The 17,845-nt window shown below is 36.5% G+C and overlaps 1 protein-coding gene across 11 annotated transcripts in view; it reads right to left on the reverse strand.

Moving 5' to 3' along the window:
- Window positions 1-7,769: 7,769 nt before the first annotated feature.
- EPB41L2 (erythrocyte membrane protein band 4.1 like 2) overlaps window positions 7,770-17,845 on the reverse strand; it is a 103,899-nt gene continuing 93,823 nt past the window's right edge. For 5 of the 11 annotated variants that reach the window (XM_057364361.1, XM_057364362.1, XM_057364364.1 and 2 more), the window contains 6 exons: window positions 15,915-15,968; window positions 15,143-15,706; window positions 13,199-13,321; window positions 12,621-12,719; window positions 10,488-10,568; window positions 7,770-7,908 (listed from right to left, as the gene is read on the reverse strand). In XM_057364361.1, coding sequence (XP_057220344.1) covers window positions 7,801-7,908; window positions 10,488-10,568; window positions 12,621-12,719; window positions 13,199-13,321; window positions 15,143-15,706; window positions 15,915-15,968 — 1,029 coding nt within the window. In that variant the 3' untranslated portion in view covers window positions 7,770-7,800. Of the gene's footprint in view, window positions 7,909-10,487; window positions 10,569-12,620; window positions 12,720-13,198; window positions 13,322-15,142; window positions 15,707-15,914; window positions 15,969-16,978; window positions 17,123-17,845 lie in introns of all 11 variants that reach the window. The other 6 variants (XM_057364367.1, XM_057364366.1, XM_057364363.1 and 3 more) reach the window with 4 other exon arrangements.

Genomic DNA, 17,845 nt, shown 5'->3' on the forward strand with positions numbered 1-17,845 from the left:
AAAAAAATATATTTTTAAATAATACCATAGAACTAAACCTTTGTCTAGATAAGTTATACATAATTTAAATATATATATGAAGAGAGTAATTACAAAGAAATAATATATCTTCAGTTACTGCTCTCGCTGAGGAGTCCTCTCTCTTCTTGTCTCTAGCAATAATGTCAAGTTATGACTCCACTCCACCTACAAGCAGTAAGCATGTTTAAAACCTTCCTGCCTGTGACTGCTTCCCCTTTGCTTCCCAGAACAGAATTTAAAGTCTCAACATTTAAGTTAGAAAGCTAYAGAGAAAGATGGCAAAATGATAAAGGATGGTGAAACCACTTTTGGCTGGGGAACAAGCAAAGAGAATGATTGTTAGCTGTCTATTCCAGTATTTGCAGTGATGCTGTCCAAGGAAGCTAGAGCAAGAGCAGGTTCAAATCACACAAAAAGYGATTTTAGTTCTTTATTTTTCCTTAAGACACACAGAATGGTTAAAATGCCTGCCAGAGGAAATTTTAAAAGCAATTAGCCAAACATCAGAGGCAGATAAACACAAAAGACTGATAGACCCTTATGTCTTTGAAAATCGCTCAAAGATGAAAGAATATTTGGGGAAGTTATACTTTGTAGTATAGTAATTATACTTACACACACCCCAAGGCAAATACCAGAAGCCTCAGAGATCTGGGGCAGTTAGTCATTTAGCCTGACCCAGTACAGCCATTCATATAGGTTTACCTCCAAAAACTCTGGTAGAATTTTCCTCAYACCAAACAGAATATTTTAGCACTACAGGAATTATCACAGCATTTCTAATGCTTGTAATCTGCATTAATATTACTCTTAGCTTCTTTTCAAGTGCAATATGAAACCCCCAAACAACTGAGCAGTGTGAMAATCAGAAGTTTCAAACCTTCCAGAGGTGTAGTCAGTTCAGTATTTCTTTTATTCCATCTGTCTGATGTCTTCTGTGGCCAAACTAAAAGTTGCAATACAGTTTGTCAAATAGAAGAATACTTCAGGATCAAGAAACACTGTGTACTATAGTTGCTCATTKCTTTGAGCAAAAAATCTTTATTGTTTAAAGTTTTTCATTGGAGCTTCATACTTGCCCTTTACGAAACCTTTATCTAAGAAACAATCTGTAGAACAAGTCCAACATTTATTATGAGCCCTTAGGTTATCATTATTAAAAAGGAAGATCTATTAAGTGTTTTTGTGTAAGACCCACATGACTCACTTTTCTAAGTATTTAAGCAGAATTAATTACTGGAAAATGGGCCTGTAATTGTATTTGAAATTGCCCATGTATTATAAAATTGGCTTGTGATGTGCCTTGAGAACAATTTCCTTTTTTGCATGTGTAGTTCTTGCTGTAGATACATCACATATTAAAAAGTAACAATGAAATTAATCAGAATTGCACTATATTCCAGAACACTGGAATAATTACATACAACCAGAATCTGTAAAACATKACTATTTTTAGGACTTAGAGCTTATGTTTTTCTGCATGACAATGGCTGTTTAATTAGCACATATTTAATCAATGCAAGTGACAGTCACAAGCTATGCTGACCTGAAAATACTAATATTTTTTCTCTGAAAAAAGGTTCTACTAGTATTTGAAGGAATAGCTCAGTGAAAATAAAATTGTTTCAAGAATATTATATTTGCAATTTTAAGGATTAAGTACAATTACCAATATTGATCTAGTGTCTAACTAATCAGACCAATACAAATCAATGAGTTCAGGTAATATGCTTTCCTCCCTAAATGAGACCTGCAACTCATACTACACGATAACAAAAACACTCTAAAGATTTCTATATAGCTTTTTCCTATGCTTTTGTAGGAAAAATCCACTAAGACATCCTTCTAAATGCACGTGTCCATTTTGACCTACACTTACGTATCCCAAACTTGCCACTTCTTTGACAACCTCCCTACTCACACAGTGTTGTGGCAGTGTTATGGCTGGATGGGGTTCTCTACCCGTTTCTGAAAGGCAGAATATCTCTGGTTTTGAAGGAAAGCAGGTAAGACTGTTGTTATCTGCTAATTTTCCGGGTAATGTGGATGCAATTGAGAATGACTATATATGTACAGAAATCAACATCTCCGTTACTGTTGTCTGATGTTATCCAAACTATGCAGAGCCAAAGCTAACAAGAACTTCTGTTACACAAGCATGCTGACAGATGGCAGCCATCTAAACTGAGAATAGCACCAAAAATACATCGCTCAGAAGTGAAGAAGAATGTAGTGAGAAGTTTTATGATTTGTTTTATYATCTGAAAACCACAGTAGATCCTAACTGAGTGAACTCAGTAAAACAACTTGCAGACTGAGGAGCATTTTAACTTCTGCTGTGATGTTCAATCTCTGTTTTGGCATTTCTTCTCCAAACTACAGAAATCAGGATGTTTACTGGAAGATGTTTGAAAAACASTGGTACTTAAGTGCCAGGCAATCGCGCCACCCTGCTGGCAGCCCTGCAGACCACTCGCACTAATCCCTCTTTTTTAAGTTTCTGTGACCTCTAGAATTGCAGTTCTCAGAAGTAATATGCTCACTTTAAAWATCCTCCAAGCTTATGTCCGAGTGCCAAAAGTCATACAGAGAATAAACAACTTTATTTTATAACAGAATTACAGAAAGCAAAATATCACTTAATACAACTTTAAGCTACTATAAATCTAATTTGGCATTTTAACTATACACAGAGTCAACAGCAAAAAAAAAAAAAAAAAACAAAAAACAAACAACCCACCTGCAAGAACAAATTAAAAATAAACCCCAATATAATTAACAGGTTTTTGCCATGGAAGTCTCAACTGATGGTACTCTCTTATTACTTTATGAATGGAGCCCATCTTACACCTTTTATTCAGTATTCTAAAAACCTGCATTAACCATTAGAGGAAGCATGTGAAATGTATACCTTCTCTGTAACAGAAATGTCAGTTCTAACATGGAGACACAGTGAGGTTTAATAGCAAGCGAGCATTCTACACATGTATTCAAATAATGGAAGTATTGAAATTGGGACACAGTAAGAAAAAAAGCACTACGGTTTTAAGCTGCCTAGATCATCTCTTGTTGGAAAAAGAGAAAGATATTTTGTTCTTCCTTCTTTCCTTATCTGGAATGCTGCAGACAACAAAAAGTCTGCGAAAAGTTGAGCATTGGCACCAAAGTGCAAAAAGAACACAGTGCTCAGTCAGAAGAAATGTGTCTGCAACTCCTTCTCCTCTACAGACTGCCACACCATCTCTGCTCCACAGAGAGGAGAACCTTAGAACAGAAAGAGTTACAGAGATACCAGTATAAAATTTATCCAAAGAAATATATTTTTTCAAATTTTAGCAAATGTTTTATTTTTATAAAAAACTTTGTTATGTGATATCATATATTTACCTGAATAATCTGAAAAAAATTCTGTAAATTACTCCAGTAAGAGATTTCATTTGAAATATTTGAAAAAAACTATATCTAAATTAGTAAAGATCCTCCTTCCTGCACAATTACCACCTGCTCCAGTGAACAATGCTTTCCAGACTTCTTTTGTTCACTTTCATATAATTAAGAATCTGTTTCAAAAATACAAGTATTTGTGCAAAAGATGATCATACCCTCTAAAATTTCATTAAAAAAAATCTCTAAGATTGTTAAGAAGTGGTTATAAAAATAAACAAGATAGATTGTAAGGGAATATAGACCAAAGATGTTAAAATGGAGTTTGGTATTGGCATTTAAGTCGTGAACATCTGGTCACCGTAACTAGGCTTGGTGGATTCAGTGGAGTAGTGATGACTTGGAATGATTACAGTTCTTCGTGGTCAGWATCATTTTATTTCTGGAAGAAAAAAGGAGGTGGAAGATTACATAAGCATTAATAACAGACACCTCATGAATGTCACATCAGAGTCAGAAAGTAACTTTCTCTATACAGGGTTCTTAGGTTTTTTTTACAGAAAGGGAAGGTTATTTCATAAAAAAAAAGGTTTCATTGACTAAAACCCCCTTCAAACATTAGGCAAACAGTACTACACTTTCTCCAAGTACTCATCTTGCTTTAAGACATTTTTCCCTCCCCAAAATTCTCATGTTATTTTAATTGTAGCTATTTGCAGTTCACTGAAAATTTTAATCCACAACCTAAAGCATGAATAAAAAAGGATGGTACTTGTTCAGTTCAGTAATCCCTCAGAAAGAGAATGCAGTATCTTTTACTTTTATTAGAGGAAACAAGCCTACACAAAGAATACTGCTGTAGTCATCAGAGCTTTCATCACCTCAGCAACAAMRATGCAAAATTCATTGCATGACTCCATTGCCTAAGCACCGGAGAGCAAAGGGCTCCTGACAGATACTCAAGGCACTTCAGSTGGCTTCCTTTTATTTAGATGACTAAATTTTTTCCCTAAAGTTTAACTGAAAGGCATCATCAGTCAAACAAGGCTCCAGGTCTGACACAAAAGTAGCATGGAGAAATGTCCTTTTCTGTTCTCTCACAAGCCTTGCAGACCATGAGCCTGTAAAGCAATTGGCAAACTCAGACAAGAACATCCAAAACACTCTGGTACTTTCCAAACAACCATTCCACAATGTATATGTTTCCAAAGTTTATAAAAAACAACCCTGAGACAATGGAAGGAATTCTTTGAATGCTTTTTTCTCCCAAATAATTTTTTTACTGAGTAGTTAAATATTTGATGAAGGAACAGAATAAACTTTGCAGCTGGTCACTAATGTAGAAACACGGTGCAAACGTGCCAAGATAATTTCTTCCTCCCATGACACAGTCCCTTTTAGAAAGATATAATTACTCCTATGGGATAGATCCTGTCGAAGTACTGGATTAAGGTAGCATGAAGAAACTGGCACATTCTACACYCATATAAGGGAAGAGGCAATCCCTGCTCCCAAGACCTTTAAATTCAYACTGATTATTAAAAAATGCAAAATGTGATGGTAGCACACATAACAGTAAAACTTTGCAAATCCAAACCATCTGTTCTGCTGTCTCAGTGCAKCTTTCTACCTTAGATCCTGCAATGGAACTGCTGAAAATATTTGAGGGGTGGTTTTAGTGTCCATGTTTAATGTTGCTATGTACCAAGAGACCAGTGAAATCACCCAAAGCACAGGCATTCTCCTTACTGCAAACAGCTCTCACAAAAGCAATGTTTATTTTTCCAAGCCTTCTGGAACATTTATGTGATGTAGGGACTCACTGGCACCCCCCATCTCACTTAGTTCAGTACAGTTCCCTGTCCTCTCCTGTGCTTTCAAAACAGAACTGGAGCACACATGTTATACTCATTTTCAGTGTCACTAAGCATCAAAGCCACGAAATAAATCTAACTGAATGCTGAAACAAATGTACAATGAGAAAACAGAGATCTGTGGTTTTCCCCATCCCTAGGGTTTCYAGCATTATCTAATGTGAAAATAATTTTTTTTAAGTATTAATGCTACAACATTAATATCCAAGTGAGTGTTGACCTAGCACTTCTGAATGTGATCCATGTTTTCTCCTGGTTTGTACACAAATGAACAAAAATAATAAGTTTCTTTTTCAAACACACAATAATCTGACCAAGTTTGAAGAAATTTTCTGGAGGCAGCTCAAACTTAGTTCTACTGTGTTTTACAGCTTGAAAAATKATGTCAATTTACATGCTGAGAAGCTCAGAGGAAAACTGGCCAGAAGATACTGTCTAAAGGTGATCAAAACAACCATCGTGGTTCTAGCACAATCTGTATGAGGTCAGGAAAGGCAACTGGAACCACTTTTCCTGTCTGCAGGCAGAGGGCAGGCATCCTACTCTTATCCTCATATTCTCCACGGCATTAAACACTGCTGCTCTATGCAGTACACCACGCAGCAGGAATTCAGGACAAACTCTCAGGGGAGTTATGTGTGTGGTGATGAGACCCAGCAATTCTGCCAGCAGATGAGAAAAACTCTTGCCCCAATACCCCACCACAGGCAGTCTCTTAAATGACCATATCCATATCAACAGCTGACAATGTATATTAGCTCTCCCCTTCCTCAGCCACACACACAGGCAGCCCCATTACTATCCAGATGTTACGAGACACTTGCGGGTAGATTAAATAAACTAAGGCTTTAGTCTGTGCTTTTCAGCTGAAAATATRCATCTGTTATCAGACTAGTTCAGGAAGAGTCCAATTCCTTGATAACGGTCATCCTCCATGGAACAGCATTCAATAGATGCACTACATATCCTCTCAACTGGTATTTGAATCTTTTCTCTTCTGGATCTCACAAGTGATACTCRACAGTTAAAGCTTCAGCTCTTATGAAATTCAGGCACAGGAATAAAATTGATCTTTTCAACATGACAAATTATCAGGATTATGTGAAAAACATCCTCTCCTCTAGTAGCTTACGCCACATTTGGAATCAAGTCAAGTGTCTCATTTTTCATATATTCCTGGCAMTTCATCACTGTGCTCAAGTCTGCTAAAGCTGCAGATTGAAATTTATAATGGGTAGTTTGCTTTGGTAAAGAATTTTGTTCAATAGTAAGGGAATGCCTGCCTGCATAGGACATAGAAGTCTCTTGTCCACAGGCCACAACCACCACTGTATAAAATACTAAACCAGGGAAATAAGAATCATGACTACTCTCATTTCTTTAAAACATACAAAATGTATTTATTTTATCTTGCCTTCCCCTACATCAACATTGATCAAGGTGCATAATAAAAGCTTGACATTGTACTAAAACAATTTTCCTTTTYGAGATGTGACAATAACACTGCTGCTCTTCTAGCTAAATACAGAGACCAGTCAGTAAAAAAAGTCAGAGGTCTAAGTCTTCTAATGAAGACTTAAATCACTGGTTTTTAAACTTCATTTCTTTATAAATGTCTCCCATTGATATTTAACTACTCCACACAAAACCTTTTTCTTTAATCTGAATCTATCATTAACAAAACCATCAAGTCTGAAAAAACTTGAAGCTTGAGTCTCATAGCAACAGTGTGACAAGCAAAGGAAATCTGAAGCTTTACACCCCCAAATGGTTACCMAGCTTTAAGACATAAGCCTACAATGAATGCAAGAGCAGATTTATTCAGTGTTCATCCTGATCTTTCTATTGAATATATGAAGCAGAGCTGTATTGTGGTTTTTCCTTTTTTATTTTTCTCTACCTAGGAAGGAGGGCCTAATAAACTAACATTACTTCAAATAGCTTTTTCAACAAACAAAAGGCTTTGAAACTTGAGCTTCCAATGCATTTACCCTCTTGCATAGGAAAATGATAAAAGGCCAAGAATTTCAGTGATTAAGGATTAGCTGACTAAAGTCAAATGTCCAAGTTTGGAAATTACAATCTTCACTTTTAAACAAGCAAGATGTTAGGTAACAACWGTAATTGTGCAGGTAAACGGGAAARTGTGWTRCATCCTTCATATTTTGCATAAGTAGCCCAAACCCACTTCAATGTAAACTATAACAATTTAACCAAACATTGTAGAAAATGCCATGACAGTACTGTGACAAAACTGGGAGACATATGTAGGAACATTTGCAACTGAAATGAATGTCAAATTAGACCAAAGATAAAAATTCTTACACTAACAGTCYTCTATTAGCACCTGTTTCAACTCACCCTCTTGTGAAATGCCTATCTTAAAGAAGTCCCATATTTTTTCAGCTGAAAAGACACAAATGCAAGGGAAAACTGATGCTATGTTTTTCCTGTGATAATTATATATGCTATGTTATTACATAAGCTTACCTGAAGTATTTGCTTGAGGGCATTTTTKATTTTAGTCTTCATCTTCCTCAGCAAGTTCAGTTTCTTTGTGCACCACCACTCTCGTCACAGACATGTCAGGGTGCTGTTCTTTGGCTTCTTTGATTGCCTGTGCCAGGGCCTGAAAATGTATTTGAAATATGGAACTTAACAGGACCAAAAAGACATACAAGCGGGGCCAGAGAATTGGAAGAGTAGCTTTGGAAAATTTGGTTATAATTTTTACAGAACTGTAAATTCCTGAACTTGAGAGAGATCAAGGGTAAAAAAATCAACCTAACMCCAAATCAAACCAACTCCCAAAACACAAAACCTAAACGGAAGGGGAAAAAAAAACCTAATATGCTAAAAATTTCCAGGAGGCAACAACCAACGAAGAAGTTGTAAGATAACTTTCTAGTTAATCTCAGAAGAAAAAAGTATTCTTACATCCCAGATGTTTTTTAATTTCTGCAGAAGATGTAACCAATAATGCCTTAACAAGAATATAAGACAGTATAGAAAAATAAGAGTGCCCTTGAGTTTCCTGAACAAAACAGAAAGATACTTTGGAATAAATRTTTAAGTATGGTACTGAAACTCTGGAACAAGTTCATAACAGAAATTTCTTTCTCAGTACAAGAATGCAATTTTTCTTCCTGCACAAGTTTTAGAGAAATTTCTCTAACTTAATTCAGGGAATTGTAAAKGTAAGTATTATCCAGTTTCTTACAATCCCTCCTCCCCACTCTGAGAAATTTTATCATCTTAAGAGGTTTACAAATATACCCGGTTGATCATTTAAGTCCCTTCCAACTGAACCATCACAGGTGAAATAGCACCGAGATTTTCTTGCTCTGATCTACACACCTTATTTCAGTGAGCTGTATTACTGCTGGAACCCAGCGTAAGAAAAAAACAGAAGTAATGGGAAGGCATTCAGAGGCAACAGTTCACCTGTTCACCTTAGTATCAAATACAACTAAAAAGCCYCCAAAATTATAGAAGTAGCAAGAAAAATACAATGCAACAAAAAAGTTTATCTTAATTTAGAAAAGTGACTATTTTCTGAGCTAGCTACAGGTACTACGAGAGAGAAGAAGTAACTAACTCTGAAGAGAAATTAAAAACACCAACATTAGGCACCCTAACTGTTAATGTGATACTGAATTTGAAATCCAATTAAGAGARTATGTATAGGACACATGATGTGCATTGGTACAATACTGATGTTTTCTGTTTGCTTAGAATCACACCGTAAGCAATGAAAAAGCCCTAAGTCTCTAACTGTTAAATTACAACAAGTAATACAAATATTTGTATTCTGAAACTCCAAATTGAAATATTATTTTCCTATTGAAAACTGCTTTAGTGATACAGGAAGCTAAAAGACAAAATAAAAAACATCCAGCATGTACTTGGGCATTTAAGAAGCTCCATATTCATTCAAGAAAAAGTGACAGATATTAGATTCTTAAAAGCTGCTCACTGCTATTATAAACTTCAGTGCTTAAAACTGTATTTTGAACTTCCTTTGGTATAACTTAATTTTTTACTTCATTATTCACTCATCTCAAATTAAAGAAGGGCTATGAGAATTGTCTGGTATGCTAAAGTTATTTTGTGTCCTTTCCAGACATCTGAAGTGCACTGCATGTGTGTCAAGGCAAACAAGAGCCATCCATGCCTGATGCGAAACAGCCCTGTCATTTAATTACCAGTTTCAAGAAGAGATTCAGCTTTTCAAAAGATACTTTCTGGATGCAAATCAAAATGTGAAAATAGATTCCTTAAGAACTGTCAATATATTACAATTTGTAAGTTAATTTAAACCATGTTATGCTGATTTGTGAAGCCTTTTCTTTTATGAAGTTTTCTTTTATTTGTGAAGCCTAACTTTTATGAAGTTAGAAATTGATTCACTGCAAGGTAGACTTTTCCATCTGTATTATCCAATGACTGTTGATTGCCTTTGTTACTATAGTTTCTTAGATGAAAAAAACCTCTGTGTAATCATCACTAYGAAGACCAGATAATTGAGTTTTCTCAATTATTTTCCTGTTTACTCCTCAAACTTAGCCTTATTATTAATTGGGCACATAAAAGGCATTTTAACCTTCGTTTCTAAGATATTGTAAAATACTGCTTCAGTACTGATGGAGATGAAAGGTACATACAATTTCAGCAGATCAACAATTACTTTTGTTTTACRTAACTCTACAAATACTGGCCAAATCCTAATTTTTAAATTGAGCAGTTTATATTTTAATGTATTTCAAAGCTTTCAGTCAAAATGAGCACTGCATTCTGATGTTTACAACACAATGCAGTAGTGACCCCATCCACCCAGATTAGCGTATCAAAATAAGATTATTTCAGTAATGCTTTTCCTCCCAGTGCAAAAGCTGCACTAAATAAACTGGGTCTCTTCCAAAAAGAGTAATCCCTTTAAAAATAGTAAAAATCCATTCACATGATCTATGATGCAAATTTACAAATGTTGTTTTTCTTTCATGTATATTCAAAAGGCTTCTTATTTGCAAAACATGACTACTTAATAACCATGCCACAATCAACAGTCTCAGGGTCTTTCTATATTATTTTATTCAATTTTTGTACCTTTCTCTTACTTCAGATTTCTGAAACATCATCTAGATCTCACCAGACTACAAACTCCACATTTTAAGTGGAGTTTAAGTGGAGTTAAGTTTGCATACTCACCTCATCATGGTCAATATCTGCATCTCCAGTAATGACAATGCGCTTCTCAATTCTTGTTTCTGATACTCCACCTTTTACCATCTACACATGGCAGAAAAAAAACCCCAAGAAAACATCCCTGTAATTATTCCATRTTTCCACAAAGCACTCCTTTCTGTTGCACTGAAGCATATAGTTTTCTGTGTCTGAGTCGCAATTAGCAGTAAATGTGTTCAGTGCTAAATCATCCTTTCCTTCTTCAGCTATGGTCCCATTCTAGCAACTGTTAAACYTGATAAAAATCAAGCAATAGAGAATTACTTCTGTTACTGGAGCCCATGTTTGGCAATCTGTAATTCCAGCTTCTTCCASCATACAATCTGGCACTATGGCAATTCCAAGAGCCTTTTCTTTGATTTCAACCCTTCTATCATGGGCCTCTCCTCAGTCATAATCCTATGCCATTAAATACAAAGATGATCTGGTTTTCAGTTCTGCCATTCAAAGACCTTCAYCAGATACTTCCAAAATATTTCACACTGCTGAACACTTTTGTGCTTTTTTTCACTTATTCTCAGTATTAAAATGCTTTAGCTTATTTAAAAAACCTCACAGAAATAAAGGTTATTTGCCTTTTAAATCAGCCTTTTAAATTTGCCTTTTCTCAGTGCATGAGAAAAGCATAAACTACTACTCAAGATACACTGACCATACTAGAGAACAGCCAAGATGACTCTGCTAAGACCACCGTTTGAACAATGAAACTATTTTAGCAGGTCCCTTTATGAGTAATGAATAGTCTGGGATATAAAACAGAAAGTTAACTTAGAAAATTTAAACAATCCTGTTACTGACTGTTTATCATCAGTTCAAAAAAGTAAGGATCAGCTGCATGATGGTAATCCCTGTAATTTTTCAGCAGAAGACAAGAGTGAAACCATTTTCTTTAACTGTTCCTTTCAAGAAGCAAGATTATTTGACATCTGAACTTGACAAGCAAACGTACACTTCCTGTCAAAACTGTGGTTGAATCCATTGAATAAAGGTTTTTTCCTAAAATAGTGTGGCTTAATGATTCCAAAAGGGAGCAGGAGTATGAAAAGGATCTGTTGACTGGTCTGTACAACAAAACATACCATTTTCAATTCTGAGCTTACTTTATTTCTTGTGACTCGCTTTCCAGCATTATCCTTCCACTGTCATTTTGTGCATACAACTTTCAATCTTCAAAATATTGCAATTCTCAGAAAAGATATCCAGTGAGAAGCGAGTTATTTTTTAATTCTGTCACGTTGTTAAATTTCTGTGTCTTGGGGGGAAATCCTGAATTCCCAACTTATGTTTCCCTCTTCCATTTTGCTTTGCCCTAAACAATGTTTCTGTAGTTTTCTTGGCAAAAGATGCAAAGAGTTAAAGAGGAGTTGAAAACKGTGTTGTTTAGGCATGTCTAAAATTTGACAAATATTTACATAAATTAGCAATAACAATAATCATCATCACACTTTGGTAGTTCTAACACTCTGGCATGAAACATTACACGTTTCCTGTTTTACATGAAACAGATGTGATGTCCTGTTAACACTGAGTTTTCCTTTCCTTTTCAWGCATGGAATGCAGAGCAAATAGTTCAGCACCCAAATACACTTGMAAAGTAATGTAGCAGAATGATCTGTTTTTAAATATATCCTAAACCTAGCAGCACAAGGATGATCAACACAAAGTCTGGAAAAACATTGTTTCAGTTCATTCACGTGTCATTAGCAGGGCTCCTGTGGACTTAACACAAATTAGTTACATTAGCAAAGATTCTGCAAGGTATCAGTGAGTGATGACAGGACTGAATCGTTAAAAATTCAGTTACATACTCATTTGTCAAATACTGAAAGTAAGACCTATGTGAACTATTAAAAACCCACTAATCATATTTTCCCCCCTTTCCCTGTCCTGTTCCCAGATATTGCTTATTCATTTAGGACTTCTCTCTTCAAAATCCGTCTATAGACAGATTAACTCACACACACCTGGAACAAATCCCRTCMRTTTCAAGTTACTTTTCCTCAATGAWTTAGCAGATACACARGAAACTTCACACAAAATTGTGGTTTGAGGGTCCAGTGTCTTTTTTAGTTAAGAAAGACATTAGATATATTTTACCTTTGTGATGTGTGTAGTTGTGGTGGTGGAAATGGATTCTGATGTAATTGTCTGTGCACTCACCAGCACRCCACTATCACCAACAGCATTGCCATCAAGCTAAAAGGAAAAAAAACGGCATTTTTGTATTTTGGCATTTAAAAATCTTTGTTTTCACAGGATAAAAGGCTAGTTTTCTTATTAAACACATTCTTTAATTCAGCTAAAACTGAAATCTAAATAGAAGCCATCTAAGTTTAYAGAGTCATGTAAGGCTATTATTATGGCTCATTCCTGTGGAAAATTTATGATCACAGTTCCTTTCAGGAGCAATGAGGTATTTTAATCAASTTTCCAAAACTGGATTTAAGTGAGTTATATTTTTGCAGATGGCAACTAAATAGATGTAGAAAATTAGAACTTCTGAAGTAATATGGTTTTCTAACATTTCACTTACCTAATTCATAACCAAAGTATATTTTTACCAGCTAGAAAAAAAGTACATGCTTTTGAAAAGCATTTTGGGACATTATCTCTTTTAAACTATGTAACCAGGACAAAAATAAGACTGCAAACAATAAGCAAACCGATCACGATACCTGTGAGGATTCATACGTGATAGTTTTAGTTTCTGTTTGAACAATTGGAATTTCTTTAGTGGAAATTTCAGTTCTCTGTGYGGCATCTGAAATGGTTACCATCTCTGTTTTCACTACTGGAGGCTGTGATGCAAGAAATCAACAATCAGTTCAAAAGACAGAAGAAGGTTTGTAAAGTGGACCAAGAAAACACAACCAAAAGGTCAAAAAAAAATAATAGTATTTGACTGACTTTCCACAGAAAAAGCATGCAATAAATAAGCAAAATGAAATGAAGATTAATACATCTGCCCTCTAGTATATAAATAACACTGTAGGAAAACGTAATCTGCTAATAACCTTGTCAAAGTTCAGTGTTTCGGCCAACAGTACATATCAAAGAGTGATTGCTAAAACAAAGCTACAACACATATATTGAAAATGTGTAAAAGCACCACTATGAAGAAAAGTAAAAAGYTTAGTTTGCATAAAGAAATTGATAGCTAGCTCAGACAGATGAATTTTGTATTAGAACTAGTCTGGGAAAATACCTATCACTCCTCACTCTGCAAATCAGGACTAGAAATTTSGTAAAAGTTTAACTTTTAATGTGCACTATTCTGGAAAAGAAAAACTTATGAAAATTGGATTTTAAGCAGTGTAAATTTAATGCAATAATTCTGTAAGCCAAGGATTTCTWTTGAACAGAGATCATAAAAAGCCACTTTAACAATTTAGAGTTAACTAGTATTCTCTGCAGTATCACAAACAAAGCAATTAACCTGGGGTCTGTAAGCTAACGAATTCATGAATTATCTTATTGGAACAGATTTTCGTTAGATTTAAGAACTAAAGTTTTTGGATATTTTTCCAGATGCATCAGCTGCTATCTTATATCGATTTTGGATACAGATGGGGTAAAATTCCAGGAAAAAAACCCCAAAACCCTTTCATGCTCGCATATAAGTAGCTCTTCTTCCTCCAAACTATCTATGTTTTTAGGAAGTATGAGTGCTTGCAAATTTTAAAAGTCTAATAAACTAATCCTTTCAGGTCATTAATCAGAACAGCTGTGGATGTAAAAGACAGCAAAAGAAAGGAGATGTTTGGATTTAGAAGAAAAAAAAAATTGCCACCATTACAAGAACAAGCAGGTAGAGAACTACAAAAACCCCACTGAATTGTTGAAAAATTCATCAGAAGATCATGGCAAATTTACAAAGACATACATGCCTGCATTTMATTTTTTTCCCTTTCTGCTTCTTTATCATTTGCCTGGTAATGAACTCTTTAACCTTGTTTGGCTTAGAACAACTGGCTGTGACAGGAACTCATGCATGCTTCCTAAGTATCTAGTGCACTAGAAGACTCCAAAGAAACATTGTGATGTGAGCCTCACCACTTAACAGTGCAGTGCTCTCACTGATGTAATTTCTAGCCTTACATGTTCTAGCCTACAAATCTGCAATGTTTTACTGAAGGAGGAAAAAAAGGCAAGAAAAGCAGTGAGTAATTACAGGGGGGAGAAGGAACAAAAATTTGTGGCGCATGCTTTCCAATTTCAATTTGCAAGTWTTCCAATCACAATTACATGTCATGGACTTGTCAAAAACAGCTGACAAATAGACAAGACAAGACTCAAAACATTTGAAACACGTAAATAATAAATACACATTATGTATGTGCATATAAAATAAGGAGGAGATTAAAAAAAAAAAAAAAGATCTCAGTCTTCGGAAGGTTTGCCTTTACTGGTGATTTTCACTCAGTTCCAGCAAAAAGTCAGAAACCATAACTGAAGGAGACAGAATTTCACTGCTCAACAATGGTTTCCCCTTCCAAATGATCTGAATCTTGTTGGATGCCAGAAGATGTGGAGGAATAGGAGAAGAAGAAAGGCAGGTATATTTTCACCCCAAGAAATATCTCTGCTTAATCTAGTTGTCATACTGTTCTACCATTTACCTCAGAACAACAAATTAACTGTGGTGCAACATCAATGTCAACATGAGACACATCTCCATTGAGTTTGAGCTGTTCCTCCTCTTTTTCTTCACCTAAATCTTGCTTAATTTGCTCTGACAAATTCTTCTTGTCTGTAGCTACATTAACTGTATTTTCCTGGGCCAAATCTTCAGCTGTAACTTGTTTATGCTCAACTGGTGCATTTAGTTTACTGCTTTCCGGTGTGGCTTCCACATGCTGCGTTTGTTCTTCATGTTCTTTTCTTCTCACGTCTTCCTCTTCTTCCTGTTCTTCCCTGATGACTTCCTCAATTGCCCTATGATGTGGCTGGTATTCTCCCACCTCTTCATCCTCACTCTCACTACTACTGCTGCTGCTGCTGCTACTATCTGATGGCAATGATGAAGAGTCCTTTTTTGACAGGTGCTCCACCTTACATGTWTCCCCAGCATCTGTGGCAACTTGCATTTTCCCTTTGTTGGTTTCGTCTACGACTAGTGTTTCTTCTATCCCAAACTCTGCCTGCTTCTTCTCCTCCACTATGTCCAGAGTCTCATGTGAACTCTGCACAAAAAACATGGATGAGGAAAAACAAAAGTAGAGTATATGAATAAATTAAAATGATGAAAATAAAATTAGCTGATGGCTGGTTCATGTCATATGGAAGACAAAAGATGGCTAAGATGGTTAACTGAAAAAAGAGGGAAGGAAAGAATGAAGATGGATTGGAAGAGTTAGAGTCAAATTTAGCCATGGAAAAAATCTGTAGAACCTTATCAGCATCGCTGACTCCAGTACAAGGCCCTTCTGCTCTGGAAGCATGTGTCTGTGAAACAAAAAGCAATTAGAGGACAAAAATCAATGCATAACCTTTTTCAACAGTGCAACATCCTCCAAGCAAGCTTTTAAGAATGTATACACATGACACTAGACAGATGCTACATAGTCACTGCAAGATGCTAGTTTCCTCACACTTCACTGAAAAAATTGTCAAAAGTAGGTAAGAATTACGGAAATTATTATTGGCATAAGAATTGAATTATGAAAGCCTGAAAGTAAAAGCATGAGTGCACCAGCCAGTGATGCTACCGAGGCAGTTATTTCTCTCTGTTAAATCAGGAATTATGAATAAGTATGAAACAAAAGTAAACTGAAAAAATATTGTTTTACTACCAGTTTGCCATAATCAAAAGAAAAGTAAAAAAAAAGGCTTTATTGTAGGGTTTTGTTAGTTGTTTGTCTTTGGTCTGTTACCTTATGAAACTTAATAGATTACAAGAGGAAGACTGTTTAGGGTACTATGTTATCAGAATAGCAATACATGATTATCAAGAAGATCMTACTAGAATTCAGTTTGGAGCCAAAAGGATGATATTAAAGCAGCTATATTAGTATTTCTTCCACAATAAAATAATGACGGCTGTCCAAGAGCCTACAGCAAATGATGCACTAGGTGTCAGTTTTAATCAAATGTATTTTTAGTGAACAGTCTGCAGCAAAATTAAGAGCTCGGATGAAAAGAATACAAAAAATCAACACACCATCTGTGACTTAATCCTAGCTTTTATTGCTGTTTACCTAGCGCAGCACCTACACAGCGTAACCAAGCACCGAATGCTCCCTGTTCGTGGCGCGCTGCAATGTAGAGGTAACTCTACGGCAGGCACGCCGCTCTAAAGCAGGGCGGGGCGCACGGGAGCAGCCGCCCCAGCCCCAGCCCCTGTCTCTGTCCTTGTCCCTGTCCCTGTCCCGGTCCCTGTCCTTGTCCCTGTCCCGGTCCCTGTCCCTATCCTTGTCCCTGTCCCGGCGGGCCCCGGCCCCGCGCCCGAGCAGCACCTGGGGCGGCGCGGCGGCAGCGCCCGTCTGCTCCCCCGCAGCGCCCTCTGCTGGCCCCGGGCTGGCGGCGGCGAAGGGCCCGCTGGTGSCGGCGCCGAAGCGCTCCTTACTAAACAAAATGGAGGTTATCTCCTCTTCCAGGCTCTAGACGGGTCAGAGAAGGGAGAGGGAAGAATTAGRCAGCGGCGGACGGAGCGGCAGCCACCTACAAGGGAATGGTTTGGCAAGAGAGAGACGTGACAAAGGCAAGAGGGAACGAGAGGRGCACGGACAGAGGGGACAGAGCACAGCCGGGCGGCGGGGCTGCGCCTCCAGCGTGCACAACACACCGTGAGAACGGAACACATCGACATTTACACATCGACATTTACACGGATTTCCCAAACAGCACAGTTTGCTTAGCTGGTAACTCCTTATTTGGTACTGGGATTTTTTTTTTGCCTTTTAAAAATCCATTTCTGACACCTTCTAATGCCCAGCTGGATCTGAGCTCCAGGGCTGTCAGACACATTTATTTAGAATACATCCCCACTGCTCTGAAACGTTAAAATATTTCTTACTTCTTTATAACACATGTTATATACATTTTTTTTTAATATTTAAATATCCTAAGCAAATTTATGTTGATTAAAACTCCATTTTCAAAAAGCCTTTCCCATTTTAGTGGGAAAACTTGGTTCTTATTTGTTTTGGGGTTTTTTTTTCAAACACACATAAAAGGTTACACATTGCTTTAAAGCATAAGTAATGCTCATAGTCTGGTCTATAAATATGTATGGTTTAACAAACTTTAAAAGTTCATGTGGGTATAAGGCTCTGAAAAGGCTACAATTCTTTATTYCAGATTTCCTTCCACAAGCTCTGGTA

This window comes from Malurus melanocephalus, unplaced genomic scaffold (assembly GCF_030028575.1).
Source record: "Malurus melanocephalus ecotype Western Australia unplaced genomic scaffold, MMel_1.1 scaffold_38, whole genome shotgun sequence".
Lineage (NCBI taxonomy): Eukaryota > Metazoa > Chordata > Aves > Passeriformes > Maluridae > Malurus > Malurus melanocephalus.